Genomic DNA, 16694 nt, shown 5'->3' with positions numbered 1-16694 from the left:
TACATTTTGGGTGGCATGTCACAGTCAAAAGTGAAGCACTAACTTGTGTTTTCTCTGCAGTATTCAAGGATTGTATACAAACATTGAGGAATTAATATCATTAATTTAGATAATTTCTGTGTATTAGTACTGTGTACTGCGATAAATACTTAGTGCTATAATTTTATAATTTCCAGGTAAAATGAATTGATGACATTAGGTAAATACTGATTTAATGTTAATTCATGTAAGAAGCTAGTATGACACCAGCTGACAAAGATGGAGGAGTAAATCTGCAATACGGGACTTATCAACAAGTAGACACGTCTGATAACAACCCTCCCATTGGTAATCCTTCTATAGCTGCCACGCCCAGATGGGAGGGTAATGAGGAATGTGACAGACAGATTCTGAGCTCAGAGTACTCCGAGTACCAAGATGAAGGGAGGTCCAGCAATCACAGGCCATTCTCTCTGTGTGAGATATCTCGAGATAAAAAGGTTTTGCTCCTGATGATGGCTGTGTGTAACTTCTGTGCTGCTGCCAACTTTTCTATACTTGGACCATTCTTTCCAGAGGAGGTAACTTAAAAAGTTATTAGAATTCATTAAAAATAGCTAAAGCAGAATGTTAAATAAATAAAAAAAATACATTGATCATTTAACCACAAATCAAATGGAAGAGATGAAGGATCATCACTGTAACTGAATTAAGAGAATTATAGCACAAATTTACCTATTCAAATCAATATTTCTTTTAATGATTGAGTTACATTTTTCTAAATGTTATATACTCTGCATGATTGTAAATCTACTTTATTGTTACATGCATCTTATTCTTTATGATTTGAACACATTAATAGCCATAAAAAAAGTAACTGTATGTAACAGGAACGGAGAAAATGTATGGCTGGACTGGGAATCTAACCCGGGACTCCCGCATCACTAGTCAGGTGCTCTACCAACTGAGCTACCCAGGCCAATATCCATGGCCCACACCATTACATTCCTCCCTCCTTAAATTGTCTTCACCCTCGAAGACACAACCCAAGTTCCTATTGCCCCTGGCAAGACTTTCATCTGCAAGTCCAGGGGTGGTCAATAGCACCAAATCTGTAACAGGAAAGGAGAAAATGTATGGCTCGACCAGGAATGGAACCTGGGACCCCTGCATCACTAGTCTGAGGTGCTCTACTGACTGAGCTACCCAGGCCGATATCCACGGCCCAAACCATTACATGTATGTGTACAAATTCCAGTCTAATCGGTATTTACTCTTACAGGCCAGCAAGAAGGGGACCAGTCAAACTGTAATAGGATTTATATTCGGTATATTTGAACTCGTATCCTTCCTTATATCACCAGTTTTTGGAAATTATGTGAGTAATTATTCCTTTGCAATCTCTACGCTTTCACAGACTTTTGGTTGCATTATTTACTCATGAACTCAGTATTAAATTTTCCTCAAATTATGCATTTATTACATGTAATACCATACCCCTGTTTGTTTACTTTATTTATCAAAGAGTATTTAGTTGTAATTTCTTTGCAAATAAGTTAATTGTGATGTATCCTTTAATGGCTTTATACTGTTGGTAATGCACTGACTGCATGCATACAAGATGACATACACTCCTGGATTTATTTAGCTATTTTCATGGTGCTCTATTAAAAGCAATTTAAGTAAATTTAAAGCATTCCATTCTCAAGTATCATTTAGGTACTTGTGTAGGTGCTTAAATTTACCACAGAGAGTGCAAGCATCCTTACACTAACTCTTATCTGAATGATCTTATGTAATTTTTTTCCTTTTTTCTGTTTTTGTTAAAAGTGAGGAAATTAAAGATTCTTGTCATGTGAATGAGGCTGAATTAGTGTGTTATACTGATAAGCATGCAAATAACACTTAATGCTTCATGTGATAGGTTTATCTTCTAGTGATCTTTGAGTTTATAATGTCATGACAATGAAATAATTTTTGACAATCAAGAGGACCTGAAAAACAAAAAAAAAAGTACAAATCCTTCTCAGTTTAAAAAAAAATATTTTGATCCAACTTTTAACTAATAGGACATGGACCTATTCATAGCCAATATGCATGTACAGTTTTGTGCCTGGGATTGCCATTTCAAGTAAAAAACATGTTCCTACCAATCTTTACCATATAATTTTTACTTCTCTTTTGGACTCTTTCAGTAAATAACTTCAGTATATTCTATGTACCTCACAATCTTACATCTGGGAAGAACAAAGGCTTCCATTTATAATTAATCAGGACTTGGACCTAAATGTTGCAAAAATTTAGAATAAGTACTTGTATAAGTATATAATAGCAATATCTTAGGTAAAAGCGCTTTTCTACCTTGAAATTACCAGTTCTTTCCCTTTGAGATCCCCCTTATAATATGCCAACCTTTTATGATGCATATACACTGCAACATGCACATATTGATATATTTGAATCTCCAGACTAGTCTTGATATATTCTTCATTTTTTCCATGCTGATTCGAAATTTAGCAAACTTTTCAAAATGATTGAAATGTGAAAGGAAGAACAGGTGACCTATGATTTTTGAAAGAGGGGGTTAAATTTTTTTTTGTTTGGCATAACATGTTACATTTACAAACCAAAGGACAGGGTTTTGATAGGAATTCTAACGATAAATAAAAGAGCACTCTCTGAGTAAAGAAACTGATATACTGAGTACTTAACAGCTCTAATCATGGTCAATAAAAAATATAACAAAGTAACTATATTTTTCTCTGAGTGACATAATATTGCCAGTCAAAGTGTAATATTCATGCAAATTAGACAGGAGGTCTGGGATCTAGGGTGTGGGCTTGGGGTAGTCCTAAGACCTCAGGCAGACTAGGTCCAAATGGCAGGGCAGAGTCCCCCAGGAGCTTCTTAGATAAGTAAATCAAAGATTATATACATGAATTAAATCAAATAAAAATTTCCTGAAAGTGTTTTAAAGCAATATTCTGAATATACTTGTGAAGTATATGTATGATATAAAAATTAAGGCATGTCATTTTTTACATGGCTCATATCATTCCATTAGCCTAGGAGAAATTCAGCTGGAATGTATTTAATATTTAACAGATTGTATCTTACCAGTTTTATTATTAAACAACTAGGGACACATATAGTCATAAAATGTCCACTACATTCACGACAAATACAAACTCTAGACAAATAAAATCTCTGATGAAGAAATCTCACAGATGAGGGACTAAAACAAAGGGAGACTACCCTCAATAAAGCTTGGCAATGTGAAGGCAAAATAATAAAGAAATGTGGGAAACAGCATATAACTAGTGTGGGAGGGCAACGATGGGAATAAAATAATAGTGTGCAGCAATACTAACGCCTCCTCCTTTATCTTGCATCCCCACTCCATTTCTTTTTCAGTCAGTCACATTTCTTTTTGATGTTGTGATCCTCTATAATATATGGTAATTGCTCCCCACCCTGGCATTGTTGTCAGTAAACAGAGGAAAATGATCAATAAGCCAAGAGCAGTATTAATTTAATTTGAAGCTTTACATAAAAGGATACAGGTGTACACTGTACATTGTGTTCTTACGTACTCCATTTTCAGATGACAAAAATTGGAACAAAGTTTCTTTTTGTTGCTGGTGTGTCTGTCAGTGGAGTCTGCACCATTTTATTTGGGTAAGAACAATTTTCATGTGTCTCTAAAAGCAGTACACAACATCTTTAAAAGTTATTTAGCATGCTTTTTTTCCTCTGCAACCTTCAGTATCTCTGGGTTTATATACAAATCCTTCAGTAATTTGGGTAAAATTCATAATATATGTCTTTTGGAGCAGCCATGTTAAGTATTATGTACAAACCCACCAATCTGAGCTTTCTCTCTCTCTCTCTTTCAGTGTCCTGATCTACAGTCCGGGAGGTTACCAATTTATCCTCCTCTCTTTTCTGTGCCGGTCCCTGGAAGCCCTTGCCTCGGCAGCCTTTATAACAGCCAGCTACGCTATTCTTGCTGATGCATTCCCAAAACACATTGCCACTGTGGTTGTATGTATTTCCATATATTCCATATTATTTCTGAAATTGTAAAAGTGAACTTAGTCAGCACTTAATATTTTGAATATTTTGACTCTGCCATCTGATTCACAATTCTACATACAATACTTTTACTTATCAGTAAAGTTAACATTGAATAAGCAACTTAATGTCATAATTTTTCTTTGAGAAATATAAACCAGATTACGTTGTGACCTTTCAGGGTTACCTGGAGCTGTTTACAGGGATTGGGATGATGGTAGGCCCAGCCATTGGTGGTGGTCTGTACTCGGTAACGTAGCTCACTATGATATGATAATTGTGCTCTTCTTAACTTAGTGGAAGTCTTTTGCAGTGGAGGTAGGAAATGTCCATTAGCTTAGGACAATGTGCAGTTGAATACACTGCGAGATCTATCACTGTATATTAGACTTTTAAAGACACATAAGAAAAAAGTGCTAGTAAAATATCCTGCCAAACATTTGGTGAACCAAACTAACAAACTTAAGAGGAGCTAGTTCTCTTGTGTTACATTTTTATTGAAACTTTCTGCTATTTAGATGACTCTTCTATAATCAAATTCAACCATTTCTTTTTGATAACCAATACTTTTGGAAGTTAGTGAAATATACTCTAAACATTCCAAATTGGACAACCTTAGTCCTCCAATCTGGACTGCAACCCTTGACAATACATTGTACTTTTGGCATAATAATTGTTCAAATCATTTAATTGACTGTCACTAGTGTAAACTGTATTATATGGCATAGAAATATCCCAAGATTTTGAACTTCCTTGACTTCCACACAAAAGAGTAGCAGTAAGATAGATGACCATTATTGCAATACTAAATATAGAAAAAAACAGCACTTTGATAAATGGAAGTAAAACAGACTGCATTTGTGAAATAGAATATGATAAGATTTACCTCTTATCTATTTTCCTCAGTTATCAGGTTATGGTCTTCCATTTTATGTGTTGGGTGGAGCCCTAATTGCAGCTGGATCTATCAGCTTCTTTTTCCTACCAACACTGGACAGTAGGTTAACCTTCATTTTTTAAAGCAAAAACCTATTATATTTCATGACATAATAAGTTTACAACAAAAACCATTTAAAAAGGACATTATATTTTATTTAATAAGCTTTATTTTTATGCCCCCGGATCGAAAGATCCCGGGGGTATATTGTTTTTGTCCTGTCTATCTGTTTGTCTGTTGTCAACTTTAACCTAGCCCATAACTATTGCGCTGTCAAGGGTAAGGCTTTAATATTTGACATGAGTGTTCATTATGACAAGACCTTTCCATTGGTACAGAAATTTTTGATCATGTGACCTCAACTGTGATATTTGACCTACATTTGAAAAACTTTAACATTGGCCATAACTATTGCACTGTAGTCTACATCCCACTCCAGAATTATGTTACCATCGGGGGCATAGTGTTTGACAAACACATCTTGTTCTTTCCTTTTTTAGCTCACCTGAGCCAAAGGCTCAAGTGAGCTTTTCTGATCACTTTTTGTCCAGCATCCGTTTGTCTGTCTGTCCGTCTATCTGTCTGTCTGTCTGTCTGTAAACTTTTAACATTTTCGACTTCTTCGCAAGAACCACTGGGCCAATTTCAACCAAACTTGCCACAAAGTATTCTTGGGTGAAGGGGATTCAAGTCTGTTCAAATAAAGGGCCACGCCCTCTTTCAATGGGAGATAATAAAGAATTAGCGAAAAATTAATAGCATCTTTTAAAAATCTTCTTCTCAAGAACCACAGGGCCAGGAAAGATGAAACTCATGTGGAAGCATCCTCAGGTAGTGTAGATTCAAATTTGTTCAAATCATGACCCCGGGGGTAGGGCGGAGCCACAATGGAGGATCAAAGTTTTACATAGAAATATATTGGAAAAATCTTTAAAAATCTTCTTCTCAAGAACAGCAAGCCATGATGAGTCGTATTTATATGGAAGCATCCTCAGGTAGTGTAGGTTCAAGTTTGTTCAAATCATGACCCCCAGGGGTAGGGCGGGGCCACATTGGAGGATCAAAGTTTTACATAGAAATATATTGGAAAAATCTTTAAAAATCTTCTTCTCAAGAACAGCAAAGCCATGACGAGTCATATTTATATGGAAGCATCCTCAAGTAGTGTAGATTCAAATTTGTTCAAATCATGACCCCTGGGGGTAGGGCGGGGCCACAATGGAGGATCAAAGTCTTAAATAGAAATATATAGGAAAATATCTTCTTCTGAAGAACTGCAAAGCCATGATTAGTCATTTTGATATGGAAGCATCCTCAGGTAGTGTAGATTCAAGTTTGTTAAAATGATGACCCTGGGGATAGGGTTGGGCCACAATGGGGGATCGAAAATTTTACATATGAAAACATATAAGAAAAACATCTTCTTCTCAAGGACAGAAAAGCTACGTGTAGTCATATTGATATGGAAGCATCCTCATGTAGTGTAGATTCAAGTTTGTTCAAATCATGACCCCTGGGATAGGGAGGAGCCACAATGGGGGATAAATTTTTACAAAGGAATATATGGGAAATTTTTTAAAAAACTTCTCAAGTACAACAAAGCCATTTGTTATATTGACATGGAAGCATCATCAGGTAGTTTAAAATTCAAGCCCCCCCCCCCCCCCCCCCGGGTAATCTTTTCAATACTGAACTGATTTGTGCTTTTGCCTAGCCAATGTGCTCAGGTGAGCGATGTGGCCCATGGGCCTCTTGTTTACATTATGATATTACAATTACATTTGATTTAAATATCTGCATAAAGGTGCCCACAGGACTCTCTCTGTGTCTGTCCTTCAATTACTCAAGAGTTCCTTTGTGTGGTGTGTGGCTGGTTGTATTGTCAGTGGATCATACACCATTAGTTACATGGAGGCTACATTGGCTAACCACCTACACAAAGTAAGGTACCACTTACCACTTATACAAAGTACCACAGTAAGAAACCATTAAGTAACCATTGATACCATGTTCCACTCTTGCAAAGTAAGGTACCACTCTCCACTTATACAAAGTAAAAAACCATTAAGTAACCACATATGCTATGTTCCACCTTTGCAAAGTAAGGTACCACTAACTACTAACTCAAAATTTTCAACTAACCTCACATGCAAAGTAAGGTACCGCTCAACACTTTATACAAAGAAACCACTAACCACAGATGATGTACCACTTATACATACAAGTAAGGTACCACTTGCCACTTACAGTAGGAAAACCACTAACCACAGACAATATTATGTACACTTTTATAAAGTACTACAGTACTTAGCTAACCACCCACACAGAGCAAAGCACAGTGAACCATTGAATAGAAGGTACTGTAGACTGTAAAATAAGGTACATCTTTTAAAAAAGTAAGGACTACAACTATTTCTCATGCAAGGTGTCATGTTCTCAGACATATATATAATAATTCTTATGGGGGGGGGGGGGGATCTTACCCTTTCAGAAAACACAAGAATAAAAAAAATTGTAACCAATCAGAAAAAAGGATGCATCTGATCTTCTATTATTGTATTGATGATTTCTGATGTTTGGATTATGACTATTCTTTATACTGTCACAGCTGGGTATTGGCACTGTGCCAGTGAGTCTGATGTTCCTGATCCCTCCTGCTCTGTATGGCATCACCTCCCCCATCTGGGGATGGATATCAGACTCCAAGGTAAAGTAATTCTGACTCTAAAAAATGTTTTTATGAAGACAATTTTGTTAACACTTTAAAAATAACACCTACTGAATCTAACTTTGTTGTTTTTTGATAGAACTATGTGGTTTCTCTGGTTGTGGGAGGTGCCCTGTTAGCCTCCATTTTTTTCTTCACCCTTGGACCCTCACCAATTTTTCCATTCCTCCCTTTGTAAGTGAAGATTTTATTCGACCTTTTTAGGGCTGTCATGGTTCCCTGAAAGACCAAAACCACAGTTCAAGCCATTCCATATTTAGAATCTTTAAGCAATAGAAGGGAGATAATTTGTGCTCATGCTTCACCTTATGTTGTTACTCAAATTTCCTCCTATTTATACTATTTTGTATTTTAACAGCTCTCTATGGTTGGTATCACTGTCACTAGTCGGAGTCGGGATTTTCCTCAGTTGCCTCATGATTCCCAGCTTTACAGCAATCCTTGTCGGAGCAGAGTATGTCAACAGTTTACAGACAAACACCCAAATCAAAATCATACAGTTTTAATCTCATAATAGTGATTGTGGTGTTCTTTATTACAAAAAAATGATCTGCACATTTTCTTTTCATATTTCAATCAGATGACATTAATTAATATAAATTATTTAGATGTGATGATTTTGGCTTTTTCAGACGTCTTGGAATGGAGGATAACTTGGAAACATTTGGTGTTGTGTCAGGACTCTTTAACTCCTGTTACTCCTTTGGGTATGTTATCCTACATTTACTGTTATAAGGAAAGTCTTGACAACTTAGAATAATAAATCGCAGTGCTGAAAACCTACCTTGTTCTAAATGTCATGCTACTTTCTCCTTTTGTTCAGTGCTTTTGTTGGTCCTATCTCTGGCAGTGCCTTAGTTGATGCTGCTGGCTTTGGTTGGGGATCTACAGTGTGTGCTGGTCTCCTCATTCTGTCGGTATGGTCATTGCAACTACCTTACCTTAATTTTTTTCAATTAAATACTCATCTTTTATACCAACCCAAGTCAAAGTGGAAGGCAGTTCTTTGGCAGTTTTTTAACCTTCACAGTTCAATGCTTTAGCAGTTTTTAGACAGTTTACTAGCCTTCTCCTCTGTTGTTGGCTGAAGGTTTTTGCATGCTAATCATTAGACAGTTTTTATTAGCAGTCCACCATTTAAGCAGTTGCTAAGCAGTTCATTAGCAGTATCTTAGCAGTTGCTAAGCAGTTTCTTGGCAGTATCTTAGCAGTCAATAGGAAGGTTAAGGTGAACTGCTTAAAAACTGCTAAGCAACTACTATAGGCAGTTTCCTTTGCTATACTTATATGGAAATGACTCCACCTACATATAAGTATGAAAATATATGAACTGCTTAAAAACTGGTAAGAAGCTGCTATAAGCAGTTTTCTTGTCTACTTATAAGGAGATAACTCCACCCATATATGAATATGAAAATGCATAAAATTTATGCTTCCAGGGTGATTTATTCATAAAAATAACATTACAGATGGGAATTTAGCTTAGTACATGTATTAAACATTGTGCAGATGAATAAACATCATTTTTTAAGGATTTCATTTTCCACTCAATTATGACATACAATTATTATACATGTCTAAATTGTAAATAAGTCCTTTCATGAAGTTCATTTTCTTGCATTTCTTATAAACGAGTGCCAACTTTAGAGCTTGGTCAATATAGGGGGCTAATCTGCAGATCCCCAATCAGCAATTAACTTTTATCTGCAAAAATTTTGAATACATATTTAATTATAATAGTTTTCATGGTTCAGTTGCATGCTTATGAAGTGCCAGTCAATAAAAAGATCATATATATTAATATAAGCACTCATCTTGAAAGAATTTGACCTAATATAACTGGCTTTATAGTTCGTGAAAAGAATCTGTAAGTCTTGTTGAAGAGAGTTTGCAATATATTGAGGAATGTTTGATCCTATATTCAGAATTATAATTAACATTTATTTTATTTATTTATCTAATGATGTAAATGAATTCATGTACATATGTATACTGTAATTACTGATAACATACTGTATTTACCATGTTTATATCTAAATTACGTACTAATAATTAAAATACAAACAGATTATATGTTTTATAATTCGTAATCTGAAATGAGAGAGGGGATATAATTTACATGTATTGTATCACAAGCCCACTTACACTTTTCTCAGCATACTTTAGTGCCAGCAAATCTTTAAAATTTTCCTGGCACCCTTTTTCATTCATGATTGTTGCTGCATGGTCATATTAAATTGATCTTTAATATTTCCCATCTCATGGACTTCAGATACATTTGTAACTAATTAATGTTCACATCCAATCCAATATGCTGATGACAGATATGTATTTCCCAAAGCAATTATTTCACTTCTTTACTGTAAAATCTATATAATTTCATATCCTCACAAATAATTTTGAACTGGTCTAGAAAGTTGAGCACACAAATCTTGACTGGCTCACCTCATTGGATAAGTTTCGAGCAACCATGGGGGACACAGCAGGTTGTTAATGTAAAAATTAAGAGGACTGCATTTGCAAGTTGATGGGATAAAGATTAGAAGCTCATGTGTGCATGCCATTTTTTAATATGTAGCCTCAATTTATTATAAACTACTGTATCATTTCTAGTAAGATTTTAAATATATCTTTGTTTTTTTTCTAATTTTATTTTCTGTACAAGAAATTCCTGCCTGGCCCCCTGAATTATTTGCGATGCATTAACAGTAACACATGGGCATTTGTAATGAAGGCTAGTGAAAGCTCGGACCAAAAGAGTGACAAATTACATTTTTTTGCGTTACGAAGTATAGTGAAAAAATAATTGTCCTGATGACATGTAAACGAATACGAAAGTGTGGTGTTACTAAGGTGAAATTGTTATGTAGGTTTCAGCCAATGAAATGTCGGTATTGAGAAAACGTGTTCGAATGTATTTACGGGTGGTTAGTAAGAGTTCACTTTCTAGCGCACGCTATCCCGTGCAAGTCGTGTTTTTTATTTTTTATAAATACAATAGTAAAATTTATAATTTCATAAATTTAGAAAAAAATTTTTTGGATGTTTAAAACATGAATGAGGGTCCACCACTCAACTTTTTCGCTTACTCTGCAATTTGCCGCGGACACACAGGTTTCCATAGTTTCTTCAAAATATTTGTTTTTTATCTATGGTTTTTCCTGGGCAGCGGAGGAGGCTTTAAATTTTATTGCATTATTATTAAAATTCGCTTTTTGTGTTTTTGCCTTTTAGTATATGGGCCTAATGTTATATCAAAACTGCTTTGTTTGTATATTTGAATATATTCAATATAATAAACCTGGCGTCAACCTGCTCGGTGCGCAACAATGCATATTAATTAAGGTGTTGTGTTCATATATAAAGGTGCATAGTGAAATGAAGTGTGGACGTATTTTATTTCCTCATGTGAGAAATTGAAATGAATTAGTTGCACTTTTAGCAGTTTTGAGAAACTGCTTGTTTGACTGCTTAAGTTTGTTCAATACTGAACTGCTAACACAAATTCTTAGCAGTTTCATAACCAGTCTGTTAGCAGTTTTAAGGAATGCTAAGACTAAGACTGTTAGAAACTGCTTAAAAACTGCCCAAAGACCTCCAGACTGCCTAACAACTGTTTATAAACTGCTTAAATAAGCAGTTCACTTTGACTTGGGAATTTAGCTTAATGCACCTTTTATAATACTTGTAGTATGCCTGTCAATTCCCATATGCTAATATTCTCTATGCATCACTGTAATCAAGGATTTAAACTTCTTCAAATAAAAGTTTGAAATGTATAAATATTTATGTACACTTTGATCTTTGGATTCTTTACAATGCTGTAGGGTCTGGTTCTTTTAGTCTTTGTAACAATCAACAGAAACAAATTTGGAAAAGTGAAAACATTACTTCCAGCACAAAGAAAATTTTCTTTTAGGTAAGGGTCATATTTTTAAACATTTGCAATACATTATTACAAGAAATTTCTAAACATTATTGGTAAAACACTTGTACCATAATTAAATTTATTTTCATTTTTATTTTTTTTTTTTAAGCCATATGCATACTTCAAATTGATATTATTTACATGTAAGTTTGTGTGTGTGTTGGGGGAAGGGGGTAGAGGGGGGTTAAATTTTTACTACCTTTTTACTACTGGATGGAAATACATTTTATCTACTTAATTTGTCACATTGAGAACAATGTTTGGAAAAACAAAAGCGAGGAAGTATGTAACAAATGAAATATACATCATTTGAATATGATTGTACTAAAATGACATTCCTCTCTCTAGACGCGGCAGGGATTCAGCAGACACTGAGATGTCCAGTGGGTTTGTTGACAAAGAAGAGACTGAAATGTGCTCACTTTGATGCAAATTTGACTCACTCAGGAGCTTCATGTCCAGAAATATATTGTACATAGCTTTAACTTGTTGTATATAGATCATATATGTACACTATAATTTAACCTTACTGACATTTGCCAATGTTTTGTCAACAATAAATATACCTGTAAATCTGGGGTAACACCATCATAACTGAATTCTTTCTTGTGACCTCTGAACTATACCTTTGTGTCCTTATTTGGTTTTTATAACATCACAAGGCACAGCTATTATTTCAAATAGATAAATATTTCAATTAGAAAAAGAACAGAAGTCCTTGTGGTTGCTGGCAATGAAAAAATAAAGTGATAAATTTAGTTTTTGTAAAGTAGGCAGATCTAGTGGTAAGGTTATAGTAACTAAGGTTTAAAATGTAAGTATTAACAGGAATGAATTTTTGTTGTTGTTCTTGCTGTTTATAATAAGGATGATAATCAACCTATTTAGATATGGTAATTCCTCCATAGCAGCTGTCACTTATGCACACTGTCATGTGCTCCTAGGTCATTTATTACCTCTTTTTAAGGAGTAAAAATTTTAACCACATCAGTGTGCCTGCAAGTTTTTTTTTTTGTTTTTTTTTTTTTTTGATAAATTGTAAAGGATATACTATAAGTAGCAATGAACAAATGCTTAAACTAGAAATGTATTAAGGTCAGGGTTATACAAAGGTAAATCGATCAGAATACATGTATATAATTTTAACAATGGAACCAAGAAATATAACAATTGCCTTAAATTTTAAGCAATCTCAATACTTGTTAATAATGCCAAAATGAAATCCTTACTAAAAATTCTACTTGTATAGTAAATGAACATGGCAATTATATTTTTTTTTAATCTTTTTACCTAGCTAGGCTACGTGTTAAACTTATGATATTAAGCTTTTGAAAGCAACATCAAAACACTAGGTATCATATGACCTACAAATGTTCCTTAAGTTAAAAAAAAAATTGTGTTTAGCAAATAAGCTTGTCTAACATAGAACTCTTTTCTGTCTTTCAACTAGACAGACTTTTCTGCAAATAAAGTAGTAATTTGACCCAAAGGTCATCAGTGTAAAAATCAGTGTAAAATACATTCAAGGGGGGGGGGGGGGGCATAAGTAATCAGACAATTTAATTATAGTTAAATAGGACACTTATAAAGCAAAGGGACTTTAACCTGGCAATGCATGAATAAATTTCTTTCACAAAGTTTGAAATGCAACAGAATCATAGCTCTGCTTTCAATATTGTCAAAATCAAACAGTTGTTTGGCTGACAAACACACACAATTCATATATACTATACAAAGAGAACAAATTCTTTTATTCTTAAAAACAATCAGAAAGAGGAAAACCAAAATAAAAGGTAACAAACTTCATCATATTGAAGCAGGTTTTGTCCAGTAGAGAGATGAATTACAGTATTATATTCAGGTTTAATTTACATTGAATTTTATCATACATAACTTGAATAGACTGTTGCTCTGGAGTATTTTCACTTGTATACATTGACAGGTATTTTTTCATTACAAGTTAAGTTCAATCAAAACACACTGGATCTTCAGCACTAATTTTCAACATCTATTCATTTTTTTAATTCAGTTCATCACACAAAAGTTAAAAAAAAATAGTGTAAATACATACATGTATGTACTGTTTTTAAAAAAAACTTGTATAAATCAACAGAAAAATAAAATAGTAATTTTTACAATTGGCAGTGCAGTGAAAATATGTGATTACATAAAACTTAATATACTAAAAATACTAAAACTATATAAAAGTTTATCTTCATGAAAAGATATATCTTTCAATAAAACATCTATGTACAACTGAGGGTAAAGAAATTCAGTGCAAACAACAATTACAATATGTACATAAAAAAAACATTAACAACTATGACTTCTTAAAGGAAGCTATACATTTACATACATGTACATATTGGAATCATTAAAAGTCCTTAAGTTTATTAAAATAAACTGACATTCTTAGACATACAGGACATTATTGAGGTAGTTCAAACAAACAAAAACATGCAACTTCATTTCCACCAGTGGAATGTTATTTTGTAGATGGCTTTGGGACAGTTTTCTACAGTTGCTTCCCCTGGGTAATCTGGTGGACTGTCACATTTATATGAACACTGACCTATAGCTTCCTTGGTCAGGTTAAACCCCCGCTCCTTGAGGTCATAAGCAATACAGTCCATAACCTCTTTCTCTGTCGTTCTGCTTGTCCAAGGACCCAGGATGAAGTCCACCTTGGTTTGTTTCTTGTTCCTGGCTTTCATCGTACACCAGTGGTTCTTATCGAATGTTTCAAGCTTTGGCTTTTTGTCTTTGGCAAAAAGTGTAACCATTATTGATGAAATAGTTTCTGTATTTTTGGAAGACTCCTGATAAATTTTGTTGATGATGGAATTTACAAGTTTTGTGTAACCTGGAAACTGGGCCCTGAAGCTTTCCCTGTGGATTCTGGCAAGAAAGGATGGATGTTTCTCCAGCTCCTCTACCATTCTTTGTAGCCCAAAGTATGCAGCCTCTCTGTAGATCTTTGGGGCAATTTCCTTTGGAGGAAGCTCTCCATATCGGAGGTAGTTCAGGATGTAGTGGAAATTCTCCCCATCAGCATCAATAAAGTACCGCCCATGTTGATCTTTTTTAACATCATAATTTCCACTGAACATAGCAGCTAGCATTGTGTCCTTACATTTCACTAAGGTCAGTAAAGTGGTTGTGTAGTGCTTTCCTCCCACATTGAGCTCAATAACGGGGGGAAACTGGATTGGAAATGATAATTATATCTTCAATTTTATTCAAAAACTAATTTATTTAAAATAGGAGAAAAATGAATCTAGATCCACTTCCATGGTACAGGTCTTTACCATGCAGTTACCACTAAGGCCTTCATCAAACTTAATTACTATTTTGTCCTTATTAGAGATGTTTGTACAGCCTAGAGGGTATTTTACATTGTAACGGTTGACCCTAGCTGTGACTGCAATATGTTTGAATGCCTACGTATGTTATGCATACTACTGTACTATGAGCAACTTCCTTGAATTTAGATATTAAATGAAAAAATCCAGAATTTATTTTGACTGTACCTATCAATAAATTTGATAAAGAGAAATAAGTACCTTTTTTTCCACTGATCCTTCCATCCTTGTGGAAGAGGATACATTTACCGTTAGGCTTTATGTTTGTAAACAAATATAATGACGCGTAACTCGGCATTTCCCGTAACATCGGAAGTTGACGGAAAAGACCGAAGTTAAAGATTCATCAATCGGCAATCCTCGGCTGACTCTGCTACTTGTGGTCGCAATCGCATCATCTCGGGTCTTTCCGTCAGAGGTCGGAAAAACAACCAGGTTTTTCCGCTTGTCGGAAATGTCCGAGAAGTTTCGATTGGTGCTGGCCGTTGTCTGAAAAGCGCGATATTTCGTACGGTACGCCACTCTAGTGATTCAATTAAAATGTAAGCTTCAATTAAACATTTTGAAAATTGTTTGGGTTGAAATATTAAAGTATTAAAAGCTTAAAATTCACGGTTAAATAAATGTATAAAATATATCTTAGAATTAATTTTTATTTGTATCATTTCCATGCAGTCACGGGTACTGGAAGTTAATGTAAATGGGGATTATCCGCACGTCTTTTTTTATGCATGCAAATACTCAATATTTACATTAAAACTTCCAGTGCCGTGCTCCCGCTATCTGCATAGCTCAACTAGATCAAATGATCAAGTGTAAAAAAAAAAAATCATACACATAAGTGATGATGTCACAATTTCTTCAGCTGCTATTTTTAATTGTGACATCATAATGAGTATGACGTAACAATATTTTAAATATAACGCGTGTTAAAACAACAGTTTCCAAAAAATCGACTAAATGCGAAATATTAGAAAATATTTCAACCCGTGTTTTTATTCACTACGAAAGCCTATTAGGATAAATCATTTTAAAAGGCATTATTACGCCTTTCTAAAAGGCGTTATTACGCCTTTTTAAAAGGCGTTATTACGCCTTTTCAAAAGACGTTATTACGTCTTTCCAAAAGGTGTTATTATGCCTTTTGAAGAACCATTATTATACCTTTGACAGGCCCGTGCTGTTGAAAGGGGGGAGGGGGCACCCTCCAAAAAAATGACAAGCAATCAAAAACAATACCCCCCCCCCTAAACTGCCTAAACTCGATCTTTTTATAACTTTTCGGTAAAATTTTTTTAAATGCAATGATTCGCCAGAGTTATATCATACTGCAACAAAATGTTCAGGGACCAAGCAGCCAATAAATGAATTTTATATTTAAACTATCGCAAGACTATTCTCCCAAAAAGTGGGGTGGGGGAGCCCCCCCCCCCCCCACTTGCACACGTACTACCGGCTTGTTTGAAAAGGCATTATATCCAAAAATGGAAATGCGTTATTTTATATTAATAAATACTTGAAAACTTGATTCAAAACCATCTTTATTTATGCAATATTTAAAAGTATTTTCTATATTCCTGCACATCTCGCAGACAACTGTTTGCATGCGTATTAAGAGAAGTCAACACTCCACTTGTGGAAATCCAGGATGCAGGCAGATGCAGCATGGGGTTTTGCTTGCCATGT

General features: G+C 34.6%; 2 protein-coding genes across 3 annotated transcripts in view; one reads left to right on the top strand and one right to left on the bottom strand.

Moving 5' to 3' along the window:
- LOC133183312 (MFS-type transporter SLC18B1-like) overlaps window positions 1–12240 on the top strand; it is a 13191-nt gene extending 951 nt beyond the window's left edge. The window contains exons 2-15 of one of the 2 annotated variants that reach the window (XM_061318273.1): window positions 235–560; window positions 1262–1357; window positions 3584–3657; window positions 3876–4023; window positions 4235–4303; window positions 4960–5050; window positions 6795–6931; window positions 7599–7697; window positions 7798–7892; window positions 8077–8172; window positions 8351–8425; window positions 8542–8635; window positions 11546–11637; window positions 11995–12240. In XM_061318273.1, coding sequence (XP_061174257.1) covers window positions 240–560; window positions 1262–1357; window positions 3584–3657; window positions 3876–4023; window positions 4235–4303; window positions 4960–5050; window positions 6795–6931; window positions 7599–7697; window positions 7798–7892; window positions 8077–8172; window positions 8351–8425; window positions 8542–8635; window positions 11546–11637; window positions 11995–12073 — 1566 coding nt within the window. In that variant the 5' untranslated portion in view covers window positions 235–239 and the 3' untranslated portion in view covers window positions 12074–12240. Of the gene's footprint in view, window positions 1–176; window positions 561–1261; window positions 1358–3583; window positions 3658–3875; window positions 4024–4234; window positions 4304–4959; window positions 5051–6794; window positions 6932–7598; window positions 7698–7797; window positions 7893–8076; window positions 8173–8350; window positions 8426–8541; window positions 8636–11545; window positions 11638–11994 lie in introns of both variants that reach the window. The other variant, XM_061318272.1, reaches the window with a different exon arrangement.
- Window positions 12241–13819: 1579 nt separating this feature from the next.
- LOC133183311 (BTB/POZ domain-containing protein KCTD7-like) lies at window positions 13820–15258 on the bottom strand. The gene is made up of 2 exons (XM_061318271.1): window positions 15210–15258; window positions 13820–14849 (listed from the first exon to the last, which is right to left on the bottom strand). The coding sequence occupies exons 1-2, from the start codon at window positions 15231–15233 to the stop codon at window positions 14112–14114; spliced, it is 762 nt and encodes a 253-aa protein (XP_061174255.1). The 5' UTR covers window positions 15234–15258; the 3' UTR covers window positions 13820–14111.
- Window positions 15259–16694: the final 1436 nt, after the last annotated feature.

The sequence above is a fragment of the Saccostrea echinata genome, unplaced genomic scaffold (assembly GCF_033153115.1).
Source record: "Saccostrea echinata isolate AGI-Se365-2 ecotype Australia unplaced genomic scaffold, CSIRO_AGI_Sech_v1 ptg000009l, whole genome shotgun sequence".
NCBI lineage: Eukaryota > Metazoa > Mollusca > Bivalvia > Ostreida > Ostreidae > Saccostrea > Saccostrea echinata.
This window is presented reverse-complemented; position numbering and strand designations above follow the sequence as displayed.